At 33.7% G+C, this 20,301-nt stretch overlaps 1 protein-coding gene across 1 annotated transcript in view; it reads left to right on the top strand.

Annotated features, from left to right (window-relative positions):
• LOC149789714 (uncharacterized) overlaps nt 1-20,301 on the top strand; it is a 40,472-nt gene that overhangs the window by 6,651 nt on the left and 13,520 nt on the right. Inside the window, exons 3-9 of the mRNA XM_089973104.1 lie at nt 874-1,554; nt 1,892-1,998; nt 4,248-4,499; nt 9,867-9,988; nt 10,379-10,578; nt 13,866-13,981; nt 16,038-16,547. Coding sequence (XP_089829230.1) covers nt 874-1,554; nt 1,892-1,998; nt 4,248-4,499; nt 9,867-9,988; nt 10,379-10,578; nt 13,866-13,981; nt 16,038-16,547 — 1,988 coding nt within the window. The remainder of the gene's footprint in view (nt 1-873; nt 1,555-1,891; nt 1,999-4,247; nt 4,500-9,866; nt 9,989-10,378; nt 10,579-13,865; nt 13,982-16,037; nt 16,548-20,301) is intronic.

A 20,301-nucleotide genomic window follows, 5' to 3' on the forward strand; every position in this document is an offset into this window, starting at 1 on the left:
CGGCTAAGAGAAGTTTAAACGGCTGTTGCTCAGATTGCAAATAAACATTAAGCAAAAAGATTTTATGCAAAGGATCGATATAAGGCTACCATCATGTAAATTGCCTTGAATCGAACCAACCAAGTACAGAATAACTAGAGGATGGTGAGTCTGCCTTGGAATTAGCTGCTTACTGCTGTTTTCCACGATGAACATTAATTTAGGAAAATGGTTAATGCCGCTGGTTACGTCTCTAACATAGGATCATTTGCAACATTAAAAATAATCATGCCATACTCCTTAACATTTCAGTCTATGTTGACAATTAACACGTGTTAATTAGAATGAAAAATGAAAATTATTGAAGTTATACAAATCTGAATATATATATATATATATATATATATATATATATATATATATATATATATATATATATATATATATATATATATATATATATTTACAAGAGATATACATTAAGCCTAGCCATAGTATCGGTCTGCAGTCCATACATATCAACACATACACATAATAATTTTCATGCATAAAATTGTTCCTCTATTGGTACAATTGGATATATCATGAATGAATGCACAAGTGAAAATAAACAGAAACAGGCATACGACAGATTTGCAAAGATGGGCTTATCAGTGTCAAAGAGATATGATATATTTGGATTAGTTTCGAAGCCGTTGAATATTAGGCAATGTGACATAAAATATTTTGTGAGAATCGTCCTACGATTTTTATCTTAAAATTGTTATGTGCACTATATATTATATACTTTGATTGATTTTTAAACCCGATGATATTTCTAAGAAATTTGTAATTATTGCAACGTTTCAAATACCATATATATTTTTATAGCTGTGCAATTTTACATTATGCTAGATTCTGAACAGCAATATCGACTCCAGCGGCTTCTCAGGGTCTTGCAAAATAACCAGTCAACAAAGAAAATTGTCACCGAAACTAAACAAGATGCAAATGTTACAGATGGGAAAAAAGTGAAAGTCCCTCCTCATCTTGGGACAATTTCTGACCCCAGTACAAATATTTTTGATGACGAGAATGTTTCGATCCATCAATTGGAAAGAATGCCTGACAGTGATCTAACTATTGAGAAGAAGATACAAAAGGAGGGAACTCTTGACAGCAATGAAGAGGATAAAGTTATTTCGAAAGATGAGGATACTCACAATAACCAATTCCAGAATATTTCTTCGTCATCTACAGATGGTCAAGTAGATGAAACGCGCACCGATTCTGACACAGATACCATAGTTAGCTCAAAACCAGCGGAACATATATCCAGCGGAAGAGACAATATGGAGCCTATGTTAAAATTATTGGAAGAAAGTACTGATGATTTAAAAGGAGATACAGATAAAAATGTGCCACTGACCATATGGGACTTTGCAGGCCAGTACGCCTTTTATACAACGCACCAGACATTCCTAACAAGACGAGCGATATATCTCTTGGTTTCTGATGTCAGTGGTCAGGTCACCGATCTAGTAGATGATGAATGTTATTTTGATAGTGACGGCAAAACAATGTGTAAAGTTCATGGTGAGTTCAGATCTGCTAATATTGTCATAAAATAATACTAAACACAAATATCAACTAGAGCACGTCATTGTTTATATTTCTCAGATAAAAGACTGTGCACTTAAAGTCTGAGAATTATACTTATTTCATTTTGGCATGAAAAGATGGTTATTCAAAAAATGATTATATCCAACATACATCCTGTCAATTTAACATAGTAAGCGTCAGCCATTTTGTCTCATTACTGCAATCTACTTTTTGTAAAGTAGGTCATCTTAATAAGCTACATGCTATGATGAAATATCTCTAGCCAATTTGATTATTCTAAAATTCTCAAGCTCAGCATGCCTATTTTCAGAAATGAATGAGCTTTGGCTAAACTCTATACATACCTGCGCATCACCGACTGAACAGGAAACCCCTCCTGTAATTCTGGTGGGAACACATGTGGATAAAATTACACAGGTAGAACATAAGGTTAAACGCAAGTACTTGCTATCAAGTTCGTAAATATTTTAAAAGGCCCTCATTTGCAGGCTCCTGTTTTAAGATGTATGTATACGTGTGTGCGACAAACGCAGCGTTAAACAGAGACATTTACAATACACATTCGAGTACACTGAAAACATTGTTTTATTTCAGTTAATACATTTCCATCAATGTAATAGACACTAATGATATATCGTGCTCGCAGCAACTGAGTTAACTTTTTTACGTAGCTTGCACATGTCAAAACCCATTCAGTCATCTGAGTTATAGTTATCCTGGTCAAGGGCAGATTGCCTACTTTCAGTATGTTCCACAAAGTGTACTTTAAAAAAAGTTCCTAAGTGATGTTTGAAAAGGTTTCTTGGTGGAAAACGTCATTTAACATCGTATATTGGAGCTTCGAAATTGTTGTCAATATTCCAGCAAAACATTGCTCTAATTTTGTTAATGGTTTGCATCTTCTTTCTGGCAAAGATTTGGGAGGATAGCTTTGAACTTATTGTGGGATTACTGTTACCTTGGACATTAATTTGGGCATTTCAAGCAAGAAGCTTGTCCAGAGCATCACAGTCTTGCTGATGGATTGGATCTTGTGAAGCTGGAAAATGGCTCTGCTGGCTGAATCTTCTAAACACATAATTATCATTGTTGCCAGGAAATGGCCGTTGGACTGGTATCTGTATGGTCCTCACAAATGCTGTTTCACATGTTCCAAGTTGTGCATTGTTCTCTGCCATCTGTATACCTTGACCTACTCCACAGTTTTGTTTTTTCTAGACAAAGTCTTGCGTTTATATTATCAATTGTTTGGTATGGCATCTAAAGAGTACAGTGTTGCTTTTTCTCTCAGAACAAGTAACATGTTATTCAGCAGTAAGTTTGTATTTTTTTACACACATGAATGTGTCCTTAAAAATGTGTCCCATCAAATCCATATGATGGCGTTTTAATGCGTCATTTATAATTTCATTGTGTCGCTGACAGACAAATGTGCATCAGAGGAGGAATAGGTGTTCCATGAATGGCACTACAAAACACGTATTGCAACTTTATGATACATTTTCACCATGGAAGAAGTTTCACATGGCAAACTAGGATTGGCTTTTTTACACTGAGATATATGAGTAAGTCAAACCAAACATGGGAACTGTCACAACTTTGATGTCACCATTACATGATCAGATGCAAAGGACAGTTTTCTGACAGATATTAAGCAACTATATGTTTACATGTGCCGTAGCTGCAGTTATTTTCCACTGATGACAAATTAAGTGCTGTCCGTTACGCTATTAATAAACGAACATACAAAAACAATGGTTTTATCCCAAATCTACACCTGAAAATATGAAATCAGACTTTGATAAATGCATTTCCATTTGCTGCAAAGAAATAAATCAGAATGAAAATGAGTAATATTGCAAGCAATAAAACCGACATCAGTTTACAATCATCCGATTAAATATTTGATAAACCATATCGGAAATACGGTCATGAATTGAATGCAGTTAGAGTGTATAATAAATGCAGATCATTGGCAAATAAAGAGGACACTCAAAAGTAAATTGCCTGTTTCGTTAATTTTTTATCAGTGTCCACTCTCAGTGCAATGCATTCTTTAGTATTACAGTGTAGCCTCAGATAAAGATATTTTTAGATCATGTATCTGCTGAGAAAATAGTGCATGTTTGTGAAAAAAGTAATATATACAAAACGTTTGACCATGTTTTCTTAAGGAGTGCATATCTCTTATATATTTATACTTTAAATATATGTTTAAGAGTTTAAACCTGTTTATATTTTATATTTTATATTATATGACTATATGAGGAAAGGTTTATCTTTTTTAATGTACAGTACAAGTTAGGACTGAACTGTAAGTCGATAAAAAATAGCCATGACATGTATATCATTACCTGTACGCATATGTATATATTAGCTGATGTAACGGACTTAGGCCAATTGCAGTAGTGTTGAACCATAAGTGTCATAGTTATGCAACGTCAAAATAGACAAAGTTATCAAACGGAAGCTTGAAATTAGAGCTTGGAAATTAAACCAGAATTTGTGACATAGATTATGTTGTGTAGGGTCGAAATATATTTAATATTGTAATTACTCTAATACACACACATGCATTATATAATTATATAAATAGTGTTGTCAGTGATAAAGTAGGTGTGTATGCTATTGCCTGCAATGTGACGATCAGCTCCTTGTATTTCTAGAGTAATCGTCATGAGATATGTGAAAGGTACTTCGATGAGATTCGGAATTGTCTTCGAAATAAACCTACCAGTTCTCATTTGATTGATGAGACCTTTGCCATTGACAACACTATTGTAGACAACAAACTAGAGCATTTGAAGCGGAAAATTGTAGAGGTAGCATCTCAGCAGCCATACTGGGGTGAGGAGATACCTGCACGGTGGCTTACCCTGGAACAAGAGCTGATGCGGCTGAAAACTGCTGGAAGAAAGGTACATATTTTACATTCATACATAATTTAAAATATATAAACCCTTTTTTTTCATGACCCGAACAAGGTCGATAATCATCCCTTTAGATCCCAGACAACGGAGATATATGACAGTAATCATAATTCGATCTATTAGAAAAAAACCTGTCGGATATTCGTTATTACTTTTATCTGATGTAACCTCTTAGCTGTAAAAATAAATATCGCATATGTTGTCTTACAATGAATCATGATATGGCAAATCTTTGTATAACAGTTATCAGAATGACGTATTCTTCCGTCATATGTATTGCTAACAGTAATCCTGGTAGATTACTTCCATCAACAAATTTGCATAAACCGTCAAACCCGAGTAATCACATGTATACTGCAGTGCATTCAGTGCAACGCCAAGCAGATTCTACAGCAGAATCAAACGTTCACATTGACAGAATCATTACAGATTGATAGTAACGGAACGAAAAATGTAGAAAGGATCATTCAAGCAAGCAAACAAAGCATCTATCCAAGTCTTTATATTTTGTTTCGGATTGTAAGAACAGACAATCAGATAAGTTTGATGTCAACGTAACTGTTTAAGTACTTAACAATAACATTATAGTAAAGACACATAACTACAGTCTATACTGTGGTTAGAGATCGTAGGTATACATGTCTTATAATGATCATCAGGAACAAAATTACAGAGATAATTGTGATGAAAAATTCAATCCAAGAAGGCTCGAACATTTCAGCATGAAATGGACGAATTCTCATGGCTGAGCTACAGCAACCCATTGCTTGCCGTGAATGCTGTGTTGTAAGATTTATCAAACGCACAGGCAGAACAACACTTTAGTTATTCCTAGTGTTAAGCATATTCTAACATTGGACTTTGCCAAACAATCTGCTTTATCAGACAAGATAGATACAGGTAACACAACTTCATTATCATATTACCAATTTAAGTGGGGAAATAGTCACATCATGAATAAGAATATGTCAGCCTTACTTTAATTTCTGAGCACTAAAATAATAACGAACGTCTTTGAATGCAGTCTGATAATGTCGCTTTATGGCAAATGCTATCAGTAGACCCTCATCCTAAAATAAACAAAACCTTACATTTAGGTACGGGACTGAGACTCAGCAACATATATTATTTAGCCAGGTGAAGAAGATAGCAAATAAAAAATTTGACGACATATCATGATCAGATATTACAATATTTTGAAAATGTTTCACAATTTTGGGTCCTATGTAACAGTGATAAATAAGCAAGGGAACCAAATGTTATGAATTAAAATATGTTCATTTACTGGGAAGTCTTTGTTTGTGACACGTATAAGATTATAGAGAGTTTGTGCATAATCTGACTATATATTTAAACGTATTTGCTTGTTTATCTAAATGAACAGTCAGCAGAAGTTTAGATAGTTTAGAATATGGGAGATGGACCCTAGGAAGCAAACTCCTAATACACAGTATAATCAAGCATTTTGTGTTTAGCGTCTTAAACAGACACCTAACTATAATCTCGTTGTCAAGAGTAACCTTAGCTATAAAATATGTTGCTTTTGAGTGGTGTCACAGACTTAGGCATACAAATAACTTGGTTTTGCCTTAGAACTATTTGACCATGTGTTGTTGTACATGCGTACATCGTTATCTAGGGTGAATAAGTGTTTTTTCCAGGTAAGCGACTGTACTAACATGTACCTCGCCGGAAATTACTTGCGACGGGAGACATTAATAACATTATATGCACGGGTATTTTACTGTGACTACTGCTCACTATCATATGGATTTAAGTAAGATCAATTTCGAAACCTAGTCTGGTCAGTTTGTATCACGTCATGGAGTGTACGCTCTCCATTCTTCTCCAGCCATATGGGTAAGTGTTAAATATATTTTTCATTTGATATGCTAAGCTTATTCGGTTTGTAATGTCTTATCGCGTAATAATGCATTTATTATAACGCAAATTTGAACTTTGAATTACAAGTCGGTATTAGAGGTTAATGTATTAGCATATATCTGGAGATTTTACAGAAACTATTATTATGACCAGTTTGGTTTTACTGTTGTTGACTATGACTATGACTATGACTGTGGCTATGTCTAGAGCTGACTATGACTAGAGCTGACTAGGGTTGACTAAAGCTGTATAGAGCTATCTGAAGCTGTTTAGAGCTGTCTGGAGTTTCCAGAGTATTTAAGGCTACGTGCTGTCGATACACATGCATGTACGTATGTCTGAGCCACAGACGTTGACGTAGCTAACTCAAAATGGAGCTGTATGCTGTCTGTACGTGTGTATACCTATGACTGTACATGTAGTGGACCCCTGAATTGTGCGAGCGGCCTATAAGAGTGTGGGCCAACCCAAGTAATCATGCGACTGTACAAGGGGTCTAGAACCATACGTTTTTTTTTAAAATTGTTGTTCAGATTGGGGCATTTTTATGTGCATAAGATTATTTTGAATCTCATTTGTGTTTCAAGAGATTATGTGAATCTCTTTTACAGTTTATAACATTATTTGAAACACATTCTGAATATGACAAGATTAGTTTGAATCCATACTTGAGATTATTTGAATCTCTCTTTTAGTGTATGATACTGTTTGGAACGTATCTGCAGTCCATGAGGTTTCTTGGATCTGTATTTCACACTGAATTCATATTTTTGGTTTATTTTCAATGTGTGAATGTTTGTGTAGAGTGACTGGTTCAATCTATGTTGGGAGCGTGAGGGAATCATTATATTTTTGCACCATATATTTTTCTTTATTAATTCATTTCATAAATTTCCATCTTTCACACATTGTGTTTGTCTTATTCATTTAGTCCTAAACCCCACTCGGTTTCTAATATTCGACACGTGGAGATTTGTAATGAAAACCCAATTCAGAATGGTAACTTTGATCGTTATGTATTACAGTACATGAGTGTCATTCAAAAATGTATCGTGATTGTTTCGTCTAGTGGAGACCATCATTGAGATTAATAAATACATCAGAACATTTGGTACTTTTATGTCAGTTATTACAAAATATGTTCTAATTCGGGAGTGAACCTTGCAGGCATGTAACTGGTTAATCCATGCCTTTAGGAGGATCGAGTTAAACAGTGGTAACAGGTTTGAAAAGCATTTAATATTATTATGAATATGTTCTGAGGAATTAATCCAAGTTTGAGAAAAGACTAAATAACATTATGACTATGTCCAAATTCATTCAAGTTATAAGTGTCCTTTAGGACTTTCTAAATCACTCCTAAGACACTGCACTTAACATGACTATATAGCAATCACATGATGTATGCATAAGTGGCTACTCTCATTTGATGATTTACTTTACTAATATTAATCAGTATTTTTAAACTATTTTTCAATGTACTAAAATATGAAACATATGAATTGAAAACATAATTGTCATTAAGTACAATGGAATGAATAATTTTATTCCTTATACGTTGCTTTTGATTCTGATGTTCTTTAGCAAAATAACATGGTTCTTTGTGATTCTAGAATCATTGTTCTAAGGTCCCATCCAATTTATCGAAATCTCATGCCCACAAATGGAATTCACACTATTAAAACGTTATCGAAACAATCGTATACTTGATGTTGACGATACCTCTATTCTTGCTGCATCAGTTACCATACTAATGTATTTAAAAACTTTCTCTGACCGAATCGATAGGAACTTCCAACACACATAAATATATTTTGAACTGTACAATGACAGGTACTAATCACCTTTTGTCAACATAATATTAATCCGGTATTAAATTGTTTAAAATCATTAATAAAACTGCAGATAATTTATGAAACGGTCGTTATGCATGTTATACAGAAAATAACTATGTATGTGATACTATATAGGACGAGCTTAGAGAGTGTCTAATATATTCCATCACGAAAGGTTCGCGTCAGGTTTCTTTAAAATTAAAGCAAGTGGTGAGACGTAGCCTTTCTTCTCTCGGAAAGATAATAGACCACACACATGTAAAGTTGTATAAAACACTGCTGCTGCTGAATCAATGTTTACGTGTGAAATATATAAAATACTATCCCCAATTCATTAAAATGTTTGACCATAAAAGGATCATGCAATTTTTTTGTTTTGTTAATATATAATTTTTTTCGCTTGTAAATTTGGGATATGAAACGTTCTTAAGGTGGATTCCGAGGGTAAGTTTTCTAAGTTGCATACATTTTTCATTTTGAAAACTGAGGCAATAATATGACATTTCCGAGAACCATGCATCTTTTAATGACAACAATAAACAAAGTACCCCATGATATATCTTGAACTAGTATGGAAATATTGTACATGTGTTATGTTCCTTCCTCTCTTAAAGATGAGGTTGTCGTTCAAATGTACATCGTGATGTGCCTGTTTTCCAGAATTCAGAAATACATTTTGCAGATAAAAGGAGTATATGTGTATGTATATATATATATATATATATATATATATATATATATATATATATATATATATATAAAATCAGGACTGTACAATTGAACTAAGTAGTTATTACTTGTACGTATTTGATACAACTTTAAATGCGTGCAATATATATTGGTCGTTTCTAGATATGCTACATTTATATTTGGAGCATTACGAGTTACTCTCTTCTCTTATTAACGTTAATTTTGAGGAAGTAACTCATTAAAACATTTAAGACGATGAATAATCTTAATTTCATGCTGCTCAAATCATATCATTTATAACAGAGACCAACATAAAAGATTAATAGTCTCGTTGTGTAGCGAATAGATTACACACGCAGTTTTTGATGGATGCGTGACTCGCATCAATGAACTGATATGAATGAGTCTAACCATAAGTCCCCTTTCATACTGCAGGATCATATTAGGACGACTGTATTTACTCTTAATTATATTCGGTAGATGTTTTGTTAAGATACAAAAAATCGGGTGTAAATGGGATTTAAGAAGTATTTAAGGTAGATTCCGAAAGTCGTTCACGTGTATATTGTGATGTGCCCGTTTCGCAGATTCTTTCAGACATAAATTTAGCAGATGAAAGGAATATATATATATATGAAGAGAATATATTTATATATAAATATTAGGACTGTAAAATTGAACTAAGTATGTATTCCTTGCACGTATTTGATACAACTTTACAGGCGCACTTCTTGATGGACGCATGACCCACAACAATTAACTAATATGAATGAGCCTAGCCATAAGTTCGCTGTCATATTGCATGACCATGTTAGGACAACTGCATTTACTCTTGCTTATTTACGTAATAGCTGTAAACCTTAAATGTAGCTTGAATCAGATATCAGATAACTATTATATTTATTGAGTTAATAAAGCATTTATACAAATGAACTTGTGTTTGCAGCTTATTTCTCGCAAGGACGTGGAACGTATAAACATGGAAGTAACTGTCAGAATCGAAAGCAGTGAAGAACTGGACCTTTTTCTTAGGTTTCTTCATGAAATGGGGACAATTATTTACTTCAGGTGAGATTAGGATTTTTAAGGCGGTATCAGTCTTGTATTCAGTAATACTATCTGTAATGGTGATTTGTGGACGAAGTGCAAGTTGAATGAAATTTGTTCTACTCGTATCATAATGTTGTAGTCCACGCCAGCTCTTTAGAAGTATTTATTTTTAAAAATACAACATGTACTGAATCATTTTGTTCTTTCAACATTAACACAAAGTTACGTTTTTACTGTCATAAATCAAGCGTGTGTGTTGATTGTTTGTGCATCTTTTCCTTCAAAATATGCAACATAGATGTGAAAGCCTAATAGGAAGAGTAGTCGGGGTGAATAAATATGATCTTTAGATTATACAACATAAAATAAATATTTGTTAACATCTGTTGAAATATGGATATTTTTCAGCACCGACGTATTGAGAGAGAATTTAGTGTTGGACCCCAAGTGGCTGATTGATGCCCTGAAGTTAATCATCAATGCTCGGCATATCCCCGATGACAATAATGCTCATTCTCTTGGCCTTTCTAACAATGGTTCTGAAAATGGTGTCACGCAGAAATGGTCAGACTTGAGGGATAAAGGAATCCTTACTTTAGAACTTGTTGGTTTGTAAAGTGTCTTACTTTTTATAGCCTGTTTTGATAATATGCCGCCTTTATATCCCTCACCGTCATTTTCACAGTTTGTTCTTTGTTTCATTTATAAAATACAATTTTATTCTTTTTTGGCAATTTCATTCACTTCCTCTTCTCAAACGTGTATGTGTAGACGAAATAATCTCCAATATATATATATATATATATATATATATATATATATATATATATATATATATATATATATATATATATATATATATATATAATATCGTCTACACATACAACAGGTCGTGGATAGCAACCAGGTCATAAGCAAATATTATTGCGACCTATTTTGTTTGGATTTCATAGTTAATAATATCCATAACTTAACTTGCCCTAGTTTAGCTGTCTTTCTGTTTAAATTTGTGCCCTGTAAATTCTATGAGAAACACAAATGTTTTGCAGACTTATAGCAATTGAATCACGATCATATCACTTTTGTGTACGACCATAGCTTTAAAATCCAAACAGTACAAACATGTATGACATGATAACAGATTTGCACAGGAAAACAAAATTACAGTTTCAAATCAAATATTATTTGTGCAAATGTGACATTCATGTAATAATCATTGTGAGCAAAATGAAAAGGATGACTGATAAAAGGTTCAGTCCGAAAAAAAGCCATACACTCCTTGACGTAAAATCAGGGATGGATCCAAACAGCATTAGTAACATGCATTTTATTAATCTGCATGAAATTTGGATAAGATCGTGAAGTCACAGTCTAAACCGGCGGCTGTGTTGCAACGAAAACGGTCAGAGTAAGTCTTACTGAATGAACATGCTACATTGCTTCGAGCAGGAGCGAATACCGGTGAAGATTAGTGCGGTCAGGTAACACTAAAAATACGTACAGGATGGAACGATTTATTTGATGGCATTATAAATGGCCTGAATAGATAAAAACATAACGACGACCTTGGAAAATTATGTATATATTCATAATTTCTATTTTATGACCTAAGACCAGTGTACTTTCTGAAGCGCGAATTAAGTCTGAGCAAAATATTAGTTTGACTCCAAGTGGATGATTGGCACCGAATGCTTTGAAGACTAGGGTATATAAGACAGAAACGTGCAAAAAGGAGATAGAACAAAACAAGGTACTGAACAAAAGACACACATCCATTTTGTGCTTGTAGATCAAGCTGAACAAATGTTTTAGCAATGCGTCAGATGAGACAGACATCATATATTTAGCAGCATTTGCAATAAGTGAGTATCTAAATAAAGTCTTCTTCTTGGGGATGTAGACAGTTCATATAACTCGTAGCTATAAGGTCAAGGGATATTATCTATGAATTGCACCCATGATTGTACGCACAAAGGAAAAGTAAGCGAGGGGTAAGACAAATCGACTTAGCAAAATTTTGACCCCTTTCAGATAACTGAAAATATGATAACTGCATCTTGGGTAAGGGAAATCTAAATCTAGGTCCAAAATGCAAATTACAGATTACCCAAACTTTCCAATATGTGAGTAATTAAAAACATATTTAGTGCGGATGTAGTTTACGCATTATATCTTAAATTGATACATACGTGGTCAAGATATACTGTTAAATAACGGTAGCCTGTGCAGAATGAAAACGAAGGTAGGGACGGTAATACATAATAACTTCCATAGCTGGGGTGAAAGTTGTTATGGGTAAAAAGTGAATAGATGCTTATGTAATGTTGATATAGGATTTGTTAAATGTGACTTGCAATGCATAGTTTTTAAGCTGATCAAATCCAGATAAAAACTTAAGTATTGCATTCTAGTTTGTTTTCTTTCAGAGACGCGCCTTCATTAATTCATTGCAAACTTAATTGTTATTTCAAGAAAATAAATTTGCATTGTTTTTCCATACATGACATGATCATTGGGCTCTCGGTTTTGCAGATAAATTCGATTTTCATTTAGTTCTCTAAAGAATATATATGTCAGATGAAGCATAAATACAATACAAAAAATACGTGAAGCTTCAGTAGAACAATCTGTATATACCATTGTAAATGGGGCAAGCAAAGTTAACATAGACTTGCACACAATACAGTAACCTATTTATTTGTTTATAGACGAAAAAGTGTTGATACTTCAACATGTATGGTTCGCTAGTAAGTACTGGGAAGTGAACATATATTATACTCAGGGCCAGAGTTGGACAAAAGCTTCCCATCATCAGTAGTATATATTTGTATGTCCCTAGTTGGACTACTTTTTCATTTATAACATTAACACTGTGATATAAAATTGGGGTTTGGGGCAGGTATAAAAGTTAAATACTTAATTAGAACTTAAACGATGACATGAGTAAAATGTGATACTTAGGTAGAGTTTCTTTATTCAGGTAGTTTGGCTTATGATAAATATGTTAAGCCTATATGAGGTAAATACACTGTTATGTTTTATCTAATCTTACTTTGACAACCAAGACAGAGAACATGAGATTCATAAAGTATTCCCTTTCCAGATAAGGCTTGCTATATTGCATGTGTTTATTACATTTAAATCTATGCTCGCCATGTTTACGACGGTGTGTTTACTTTTGCACACCAAAAACAAAAACAAAAAGCCGCAGAACATGGATGTAATTCTTAAAATAATTAACTAATATATGTCGAACAAATCCAAAATAAACGTTCGTATGTAGAACAGAAACGATTTGTACTCGTTTCTCAGAAGAGGCCATTTGTAGTACTAGTGTTAAATAATTAAAAAAAATGTGTTAATTTTTGTTTAATGATATGTATGTACATTGTCCAAATATTCAGATAATATGCAGACAAAAGTGATGGCTGGGTGTAATCCACTTTGATGCAGTATCGATAGACACATAGATGTTTCAGTATTCTCCCCATGAATTATGGTTACCAATATTAGTGTTACATGTATGTTGTGGTGGGTATGTTCATATATTCCATAATAATGAATGGATGCTTTATTCATTATATGATACTCGGACATGAATGTCTGGTACATTTAAGTTGATTCATTTATTAATTCTATTATAACTTGACCTGAAATGTCCTATTTAAAAGAAATGGAATTTTATGACGTTTATGTTTAGGAAAATGGTGATAGTTTTGGTACTATCATAGTAAACATGGATGACCTGCAAGTGTTAAACATGCTTTCCTTTCATTATGACAATAACGGCAACGGTTACACTTTCGATGTTTTAAATGCATATGGTTCAAAAAAGTATGAAAAACCAACCTGTTGTTGGAACAATGGACCTAACCAAATGTATTTTATTTCATAGATGCTGCCTGGACACAAGATCCAGATTTACATCGCCACAGAGATCATATATTGTTGTTAATGGAGCAATTAAATATCATCTCCAAGTCAAGGTCATTTAATGAGAATGGGGAGAAGGTCAGTTGATATAAGTGTTTCAGGGTTTCTTCTTTCTAAGGTTTACAGTATATTTGCAAACCTTGCATGTTGTCAGAACTTTAAATATACATGACGCATTTGGGGAAGGATAAAACAGTTATATGACTAAACACCTAAGATATTTTTCTAAATTAGCTGAAATCAAGAATGCAAATCATTTTGAGATAATAAAATTGATACATGTGATTTCTAAAATCTTGACCATGTACAAAACTTAAAACAAAAAAAAAAAAAAAAAAAAAAAATTATCTCGTTTATCCTCTTCCTAAGACACTTAAGGATGCATTTAATATAATCTGGTAAAATCATGCACAATTTCATAACACCTGTCATGTACCTGTTATTATTACATAACGGTGTTGATTTCTGGTTAGAATACCATCCAAAGGTAAATTTTATCTTATTCATTTAACTGGAGGGCAATAACAAAATTAACGAAATCCTCAGTTAAATGACTTAGTAACATTATTTCATTTAGAATATCATTTTTTTTTTCTATTCTTGACAAAGTATCTTAATGCGAACACCTTTTGCATTAACGTAATCGAGTTGTATCCATATTTTGTATTGCAAATGACATTCTGACCGTCTGGCTTGATTCAATTTCATGGTTTGAAATTTTAATCGTACCACGGCATTTAAAAGTTGTCCTTGATAACACTTGCAATATGTCCTTTATGCAGTGGAACTTTACGATTTTAGCTATCGGATTCAGGGAGGAGGGATGCATCTGCTCATTCCTGGGAGAGGGACTGTGTTAATATTACAAAGTATATACGTTTCTCTTTTAAATCTCTACCAGGCTTGGGGTCTCCCATCACCAAGTGGTGGCTCAGGCATATTATTTCCACATGGCATCATTTGCCAGCAGTCTGGGCAGGCCATATAGAATTAACATCGTCCAAATACATTTTTAAAAAATTCATTATCGAATGACATGAATCGGACGCACATCACATGTTTGTTGGCCAGGTTGTATCAATCAGGCTTTATGATCCTCCCCATAGTTTACATAATTTACTTCATGTCCAAGATTTTTTAGTTCTATTAGTCAAGGAGCCAAATATATTTTATTATTATTGTTATTATTATTTGAATTGCTTGCATTATTTATATTATTACTGGATTTCCTTCTTGAACAACTATGATGTCGTTTTAGTTTTAATTCATGTCAAAGAATGTTTTCCATATTATCTTTGCTACAGAGCTTCAGTTACTAATTCAACAGTAAATATTGAACTTAGCTCTAGCTTCAGTCATTTTAATAATAACAGGTACCAAGAAAAGAATGCAATTGGATCAGCCAGTGTCCAAGACATATTATTTTGATGAAAAGACTAGAAACAGAGACAGGGAAAAACCTGAAGTCAGAAGTAGATTTATTGTTAAGTCTCTTTTCAAGCATAGCACGGATAACATGCAAATTATATACATTGAATGGCGTCTCATTTTCTTTATTAGAAAATATATAGATAATATTCAACATCGTCAAACCTGGTTGCGGCATTCATCGGATAAATCTTAGAAACCATGCATGATTTACTTTCCGTCTTAATATTGTGTGCATCAATATCAAGTATTGGCTAAGCTTTGGACAGAGGCAATATTTTATCAGATTTTGAATGGAAGGTTTTATCATCACTCTCTTGTGGGCGTCGACTAGAAATGACAACTGCTTGTGAGCACTATTGAGACCATATTAAGTTTAAACGGTTTAGCACGTATACTATATAACTTTTTATCCTTACGAGGAATTGAATTATGAGTGGGATCTACACTGCTGATGACGGTCTAGATCGATCAGATGGTGGAATGTAAGCCTTGTTCCGAGGGAGGTTAGATATCCAGAAATAATTCTGACTGTATAAATGACTAGCATGTTACCTGGACAGTTACATATACAGAGGATAGTGCTTGCTGTATAATAACATTCTAATCTACTGGGGGGATGAGATTCAGTGAACATTGCTTGTTATAAAAATGACTAACTCGTTTCCTGGGAAGTCATTGATCCGTTATATATTTTATGCTTTAGGTGGATAATTTCTACCTTATCCCTTGCATGCTTCGTCAGGAATCCCCGGTGGAAGTTGTTTCCCCTGAATGTGATCTACGATTGGTGAGCACTTCAATCCTGTGCTGGGTGTTTACAGGAAAGTTTCTGCCACCTCCCATTTTCCATAGGCTTCTAGCTGCCTGTGCATCTCGATGGCCTGTCGCCAAGAATAAAGAGACATCTGAAAACCTAATTTTCTGTGGCTGCTGTGTTTTTGACCTTGGTCTTTTCCATAGATTGACTGTGAGCTTTAGGAACCATGTTGTGTTTGCAAGAATAACAAAGATGGTGGTAGACGAAGTGAAGACTCCAGATGCAAAGTTGTGTTCCAGAGTTCGAAAGTTCATTACTCTGAATCTCTCGAAGATTACGTCGTACTTAGGACCCAACTTGCAATATGACCTGCGTATGATGTTCCCAATCCCTCAAGATGTCGATGATAATGGCATGATATGTTGTTCACCATTTACTATGTGGTTTTCAGATGAGGTAAGTCGTTTCAACATTATTACATGGAGCTGAAATAATATGATAGTATTGCTTTTATAGGTACGATTTTACTGTAATGTTTTCTAGTCTTTACGCGACTAAATTAACTGAAGATGGGGTCACTAGAGCCATCCAAATAATCACATAAGATAATAGTTGCAACCGAATACGATATCCATCAGTATTATCTTTTATGAGAACAGTTGTAAGTTTCAGAAAGAAAACATAGCTCAAGAACATCTTATAAAGTAATGTGGTATTATATGAGGTGAGGATGTAATTATAGTGTCCACTGCAAGAAATGTAACGTTTTTTGTTGTTGTTGTTGTTATTGTTGTATGGTTTAACGCCATGTTTCAGCACAATATAGGTTATATATGGCGTCCAGTATATCTGGTGGAGGAAGAACCTGGAAAACCCCAGAGAGAACCACTGACCCACGAGAAGCTACTGACCAACATTCTCACATACCCAAATTGGCGGCATCAGAGACTGGAACCCACGCAGTCAGAGGTGAGTTGGCAGTGATCCGAAACGGTGTGCGTTTAGACCACTCGGCCACTCGGGGCCCCCAGAAGATGTAATGATCATTCTGTTAAAGTACATCTCAGAGGCTATGAAAAATATATAATGCCATAAAATATATTTAGCATGGTCATTTTAGTCGCTAACTGTTAAAGAGTAATATGCAATGAATCCATTAGTTTGTATAACGAAAACATGAATGGACCAGTAATGTTCTTTTTTTCTTTAGAAAAGCATAAAATATATTTATCAACATGATGCTTTTTTAAGATAGTTTTATGCCAAGCAATTTGTACTTTTGTTCAAAATCTATATGTTTTGGTAGCTTGTAGTAAGATGTATGACCACTTTTATAAATGTTGATATTATAGCAACAGTTTAAAGAATATTTTGCCTTGTTTCAGATATAAATATAAAGACAAGTATGTTTTCACATTAAAACAATAGTTTGAATCTAATGAGCTAAGCCCGTAAATCCCTAGCAGTAACTAGGAATTTAAAATTGACCTTAAATTTACATAACAGGACTTTGGTGTTTGGGACAACCTTTCAAAACGGTATTTTCTCCATAATCGATAAGCACAACTTTATTGTAACTACATTATCTAATCTGCCTGGATATTTCAATGAAATTTGTGACACACATTCATCCAATATGTTTTAACCTACTGATAATTAGGTGGCACAGACGTACAAGTTGGCTACCAGAATGGTTTGCTTTAAGATTCTGCTAACTCTACGCATTAAATTCTCGCGCTGGAGAAATGGTTGAATAAGCATGGAGTTTTACTACAATATATTATTATTATTATTATTATTATTATTATATATATATATATATATATATATATATATATATATATATATATATATATATATATATATATATATATATATATATATATATATATATGTATGTATGTAGGTCCTAAATGAAAATGATTATAATGTGATTTATGGCTACTTTCACGGCCATATAGAAAGATTTCCCATTGCTACTCCTAAAAGTAAAGTCATATTGTGATGGAAAGTTCGGCAGAGGACCGTATGTTGTCTATCTTTAATGGAAAGGGCGTCGACGATCTGTTTCCAATATATACTCTATGGCTATCTTAAAACAATTGTTGTTGCTACTCGTCTAGGATGACTGAGTAAATCGACGTTTGGTTCTCGTTTTATGATTTCTTATGGAGTCTAATACATTGCAGATGAAATTGGTGTTGCTACTCGTCTAGGACGACTGATTAAATTGACGTGTGGTTCTCGTTTTATGATTTCTTATGGAGTCTGATACATTGCAGATGAAATTGGTGTTGCTACTCGTCTAGGACGACTGATTAAATCGACGTGTGGTTCTCGTTTTATGATTTCTTATGGAGTCTGATACATTGCAGATGAAATTGGCGTTGCTACTCCTTTAGGACGACTGATTAAATCGACGTGTGGTTCTCGTTTTGATTTCTTATGGGGTCTAATACATTGCAGATGAATTTTTGGTGTTGCTACTCGTCTAGGACGACTGATTAAATCGACGTGTGGTTCTCGTTTTATGATTTCTTATGGAGTCTAATACATTGCAGATGAAATTGGTGTTGCTACTCGTCTAGGACGACTGATTAAATGAACGTGTGGTTCTCGTTTTATGATTTCTTATGGAGTCTAATACATTGCAGATGAAATTGGTGTTGCTACTCGTCTAGGACGACTGATTAAATCAACGTGTGGTTCTCGTTTTATGATTTCTTATGGAGTCTCAAACATTGCAGATGAAATTGGTGTTGCTACTCCTTTAGGACGACTGATTAAATCTACGTGTGGTTCTCGTTTTGATTTCTTATCGAGTCTGATACATTGCAGATGAAATTGTTGTTGCTACTCGTCTATGACGACTGATTAAATCGATGTGTGGTTCTCGTTTTATGATTTCGTATGGAGTCTAATGCAGATGAAATTGGTGCTGTTAAAATCTCATTTTATTATTAGATGTCAGGTATCCTCAGCACTTTTTAATCGCAATCTTTCTAAACAAACCATGACATCGACATGTGTTTTTGGCTAGAAAACGTCTTGTGAAGTGAACTGTTTTAGTAAATAAAAATGGTGCCTGTTATTTATGTAACGTTTGGTTTTCTCTAAACGTCTTGATATGATGTATATTTAGTCAAAAGGGAAACGTAGAAGATCTAAAGTTCAAATGGTTTGTTCTGATGGTCATTTTCAAAATTGTATCACATCATCTTCAAAATGAAAGGTCATGCTGACATGGATCTTTATGATGTCTATTTAGTTATAACTGAAATTGTACAGCTCTGACCTCAAAAATGGCAACCTGCTAACATGGTGCTGCTTTCTCACATATTGGTATTACTATTTCTCTTGAATGGTTGGTCATATTGATATACGGTTTTCAATAAACACTTCTTTGATTGTCTAGCTGGTTCAAACTGAGAAATATGTCCAATGTGACCACAACTATATACATCTGCTGACATGGTACCCAGCCTAAATTTTATTTATTGCTATTCTTTTTCGCTAAAAGACTTCTTATGACGTCTAGCTAGCCTTAATAGTGGAAATAGCGTCGATCTGATATTTCTTATGAAAAAATTAAAAATCGTGTTATTACACCTCTTCCTCAAATTATGTTCTGTAAATATGGTGTTTTCACAAATCGTGTTAGTACTAAATGTGCTAATATAACCTTTAAATGACCACTGAAGTAGCCATCTTCATGGTAAGAGGTCCCGAGTCAAATATTAAAGGTCATGCTAAGCTGTTGAAAGTAGTAACATCATTAGTTCTACAGTAAAGACCTGAACCTAACTTTGTGGATGACTTGCACTCGCGTTAATGAAAAGGCCTATTGGTTTAGGGGCCTAATGCGAAAGGTCACAGTGGGAAAATTTACAAATGGACCCCGTATGCAAATATGTCTGTTATCTACAAAGAGGACTATTCAAGACGAAGCAAAATGAATAATGTATATTTTGTTTCATTTTTACTTATATATATATATATATATATATATATATATATATATATATATATATATATATATATATATATATATATATATATATATATATATATATATATATATATATATATATATATATATATTTAATTTTCATAAGTACAAAGTCTTTGCTTCAGAGGGATGTCTATGCGACCTACATTTCAGAGATTTCTTGAAATTGTTTTTAATGGTTATTTATTTTGTGCTGTTTGT

This window comes from Sinohyriopsis cumingii, chromosome 10 (assembly GCF_028554795.1).
Source record: "Sinohyriopsis cumingii isolate HCF-2022 chromosome 10, ASM2855479v2, whole genome shotgun sequence".
In the NCBI taxonomy this organism is placed as follows: Eukaryota; Metazoa; Mollusca; class Bivalvia; order Unionida; family Unionidae; genus Sinohyriopsis; species Sinohyriopsis cumingii.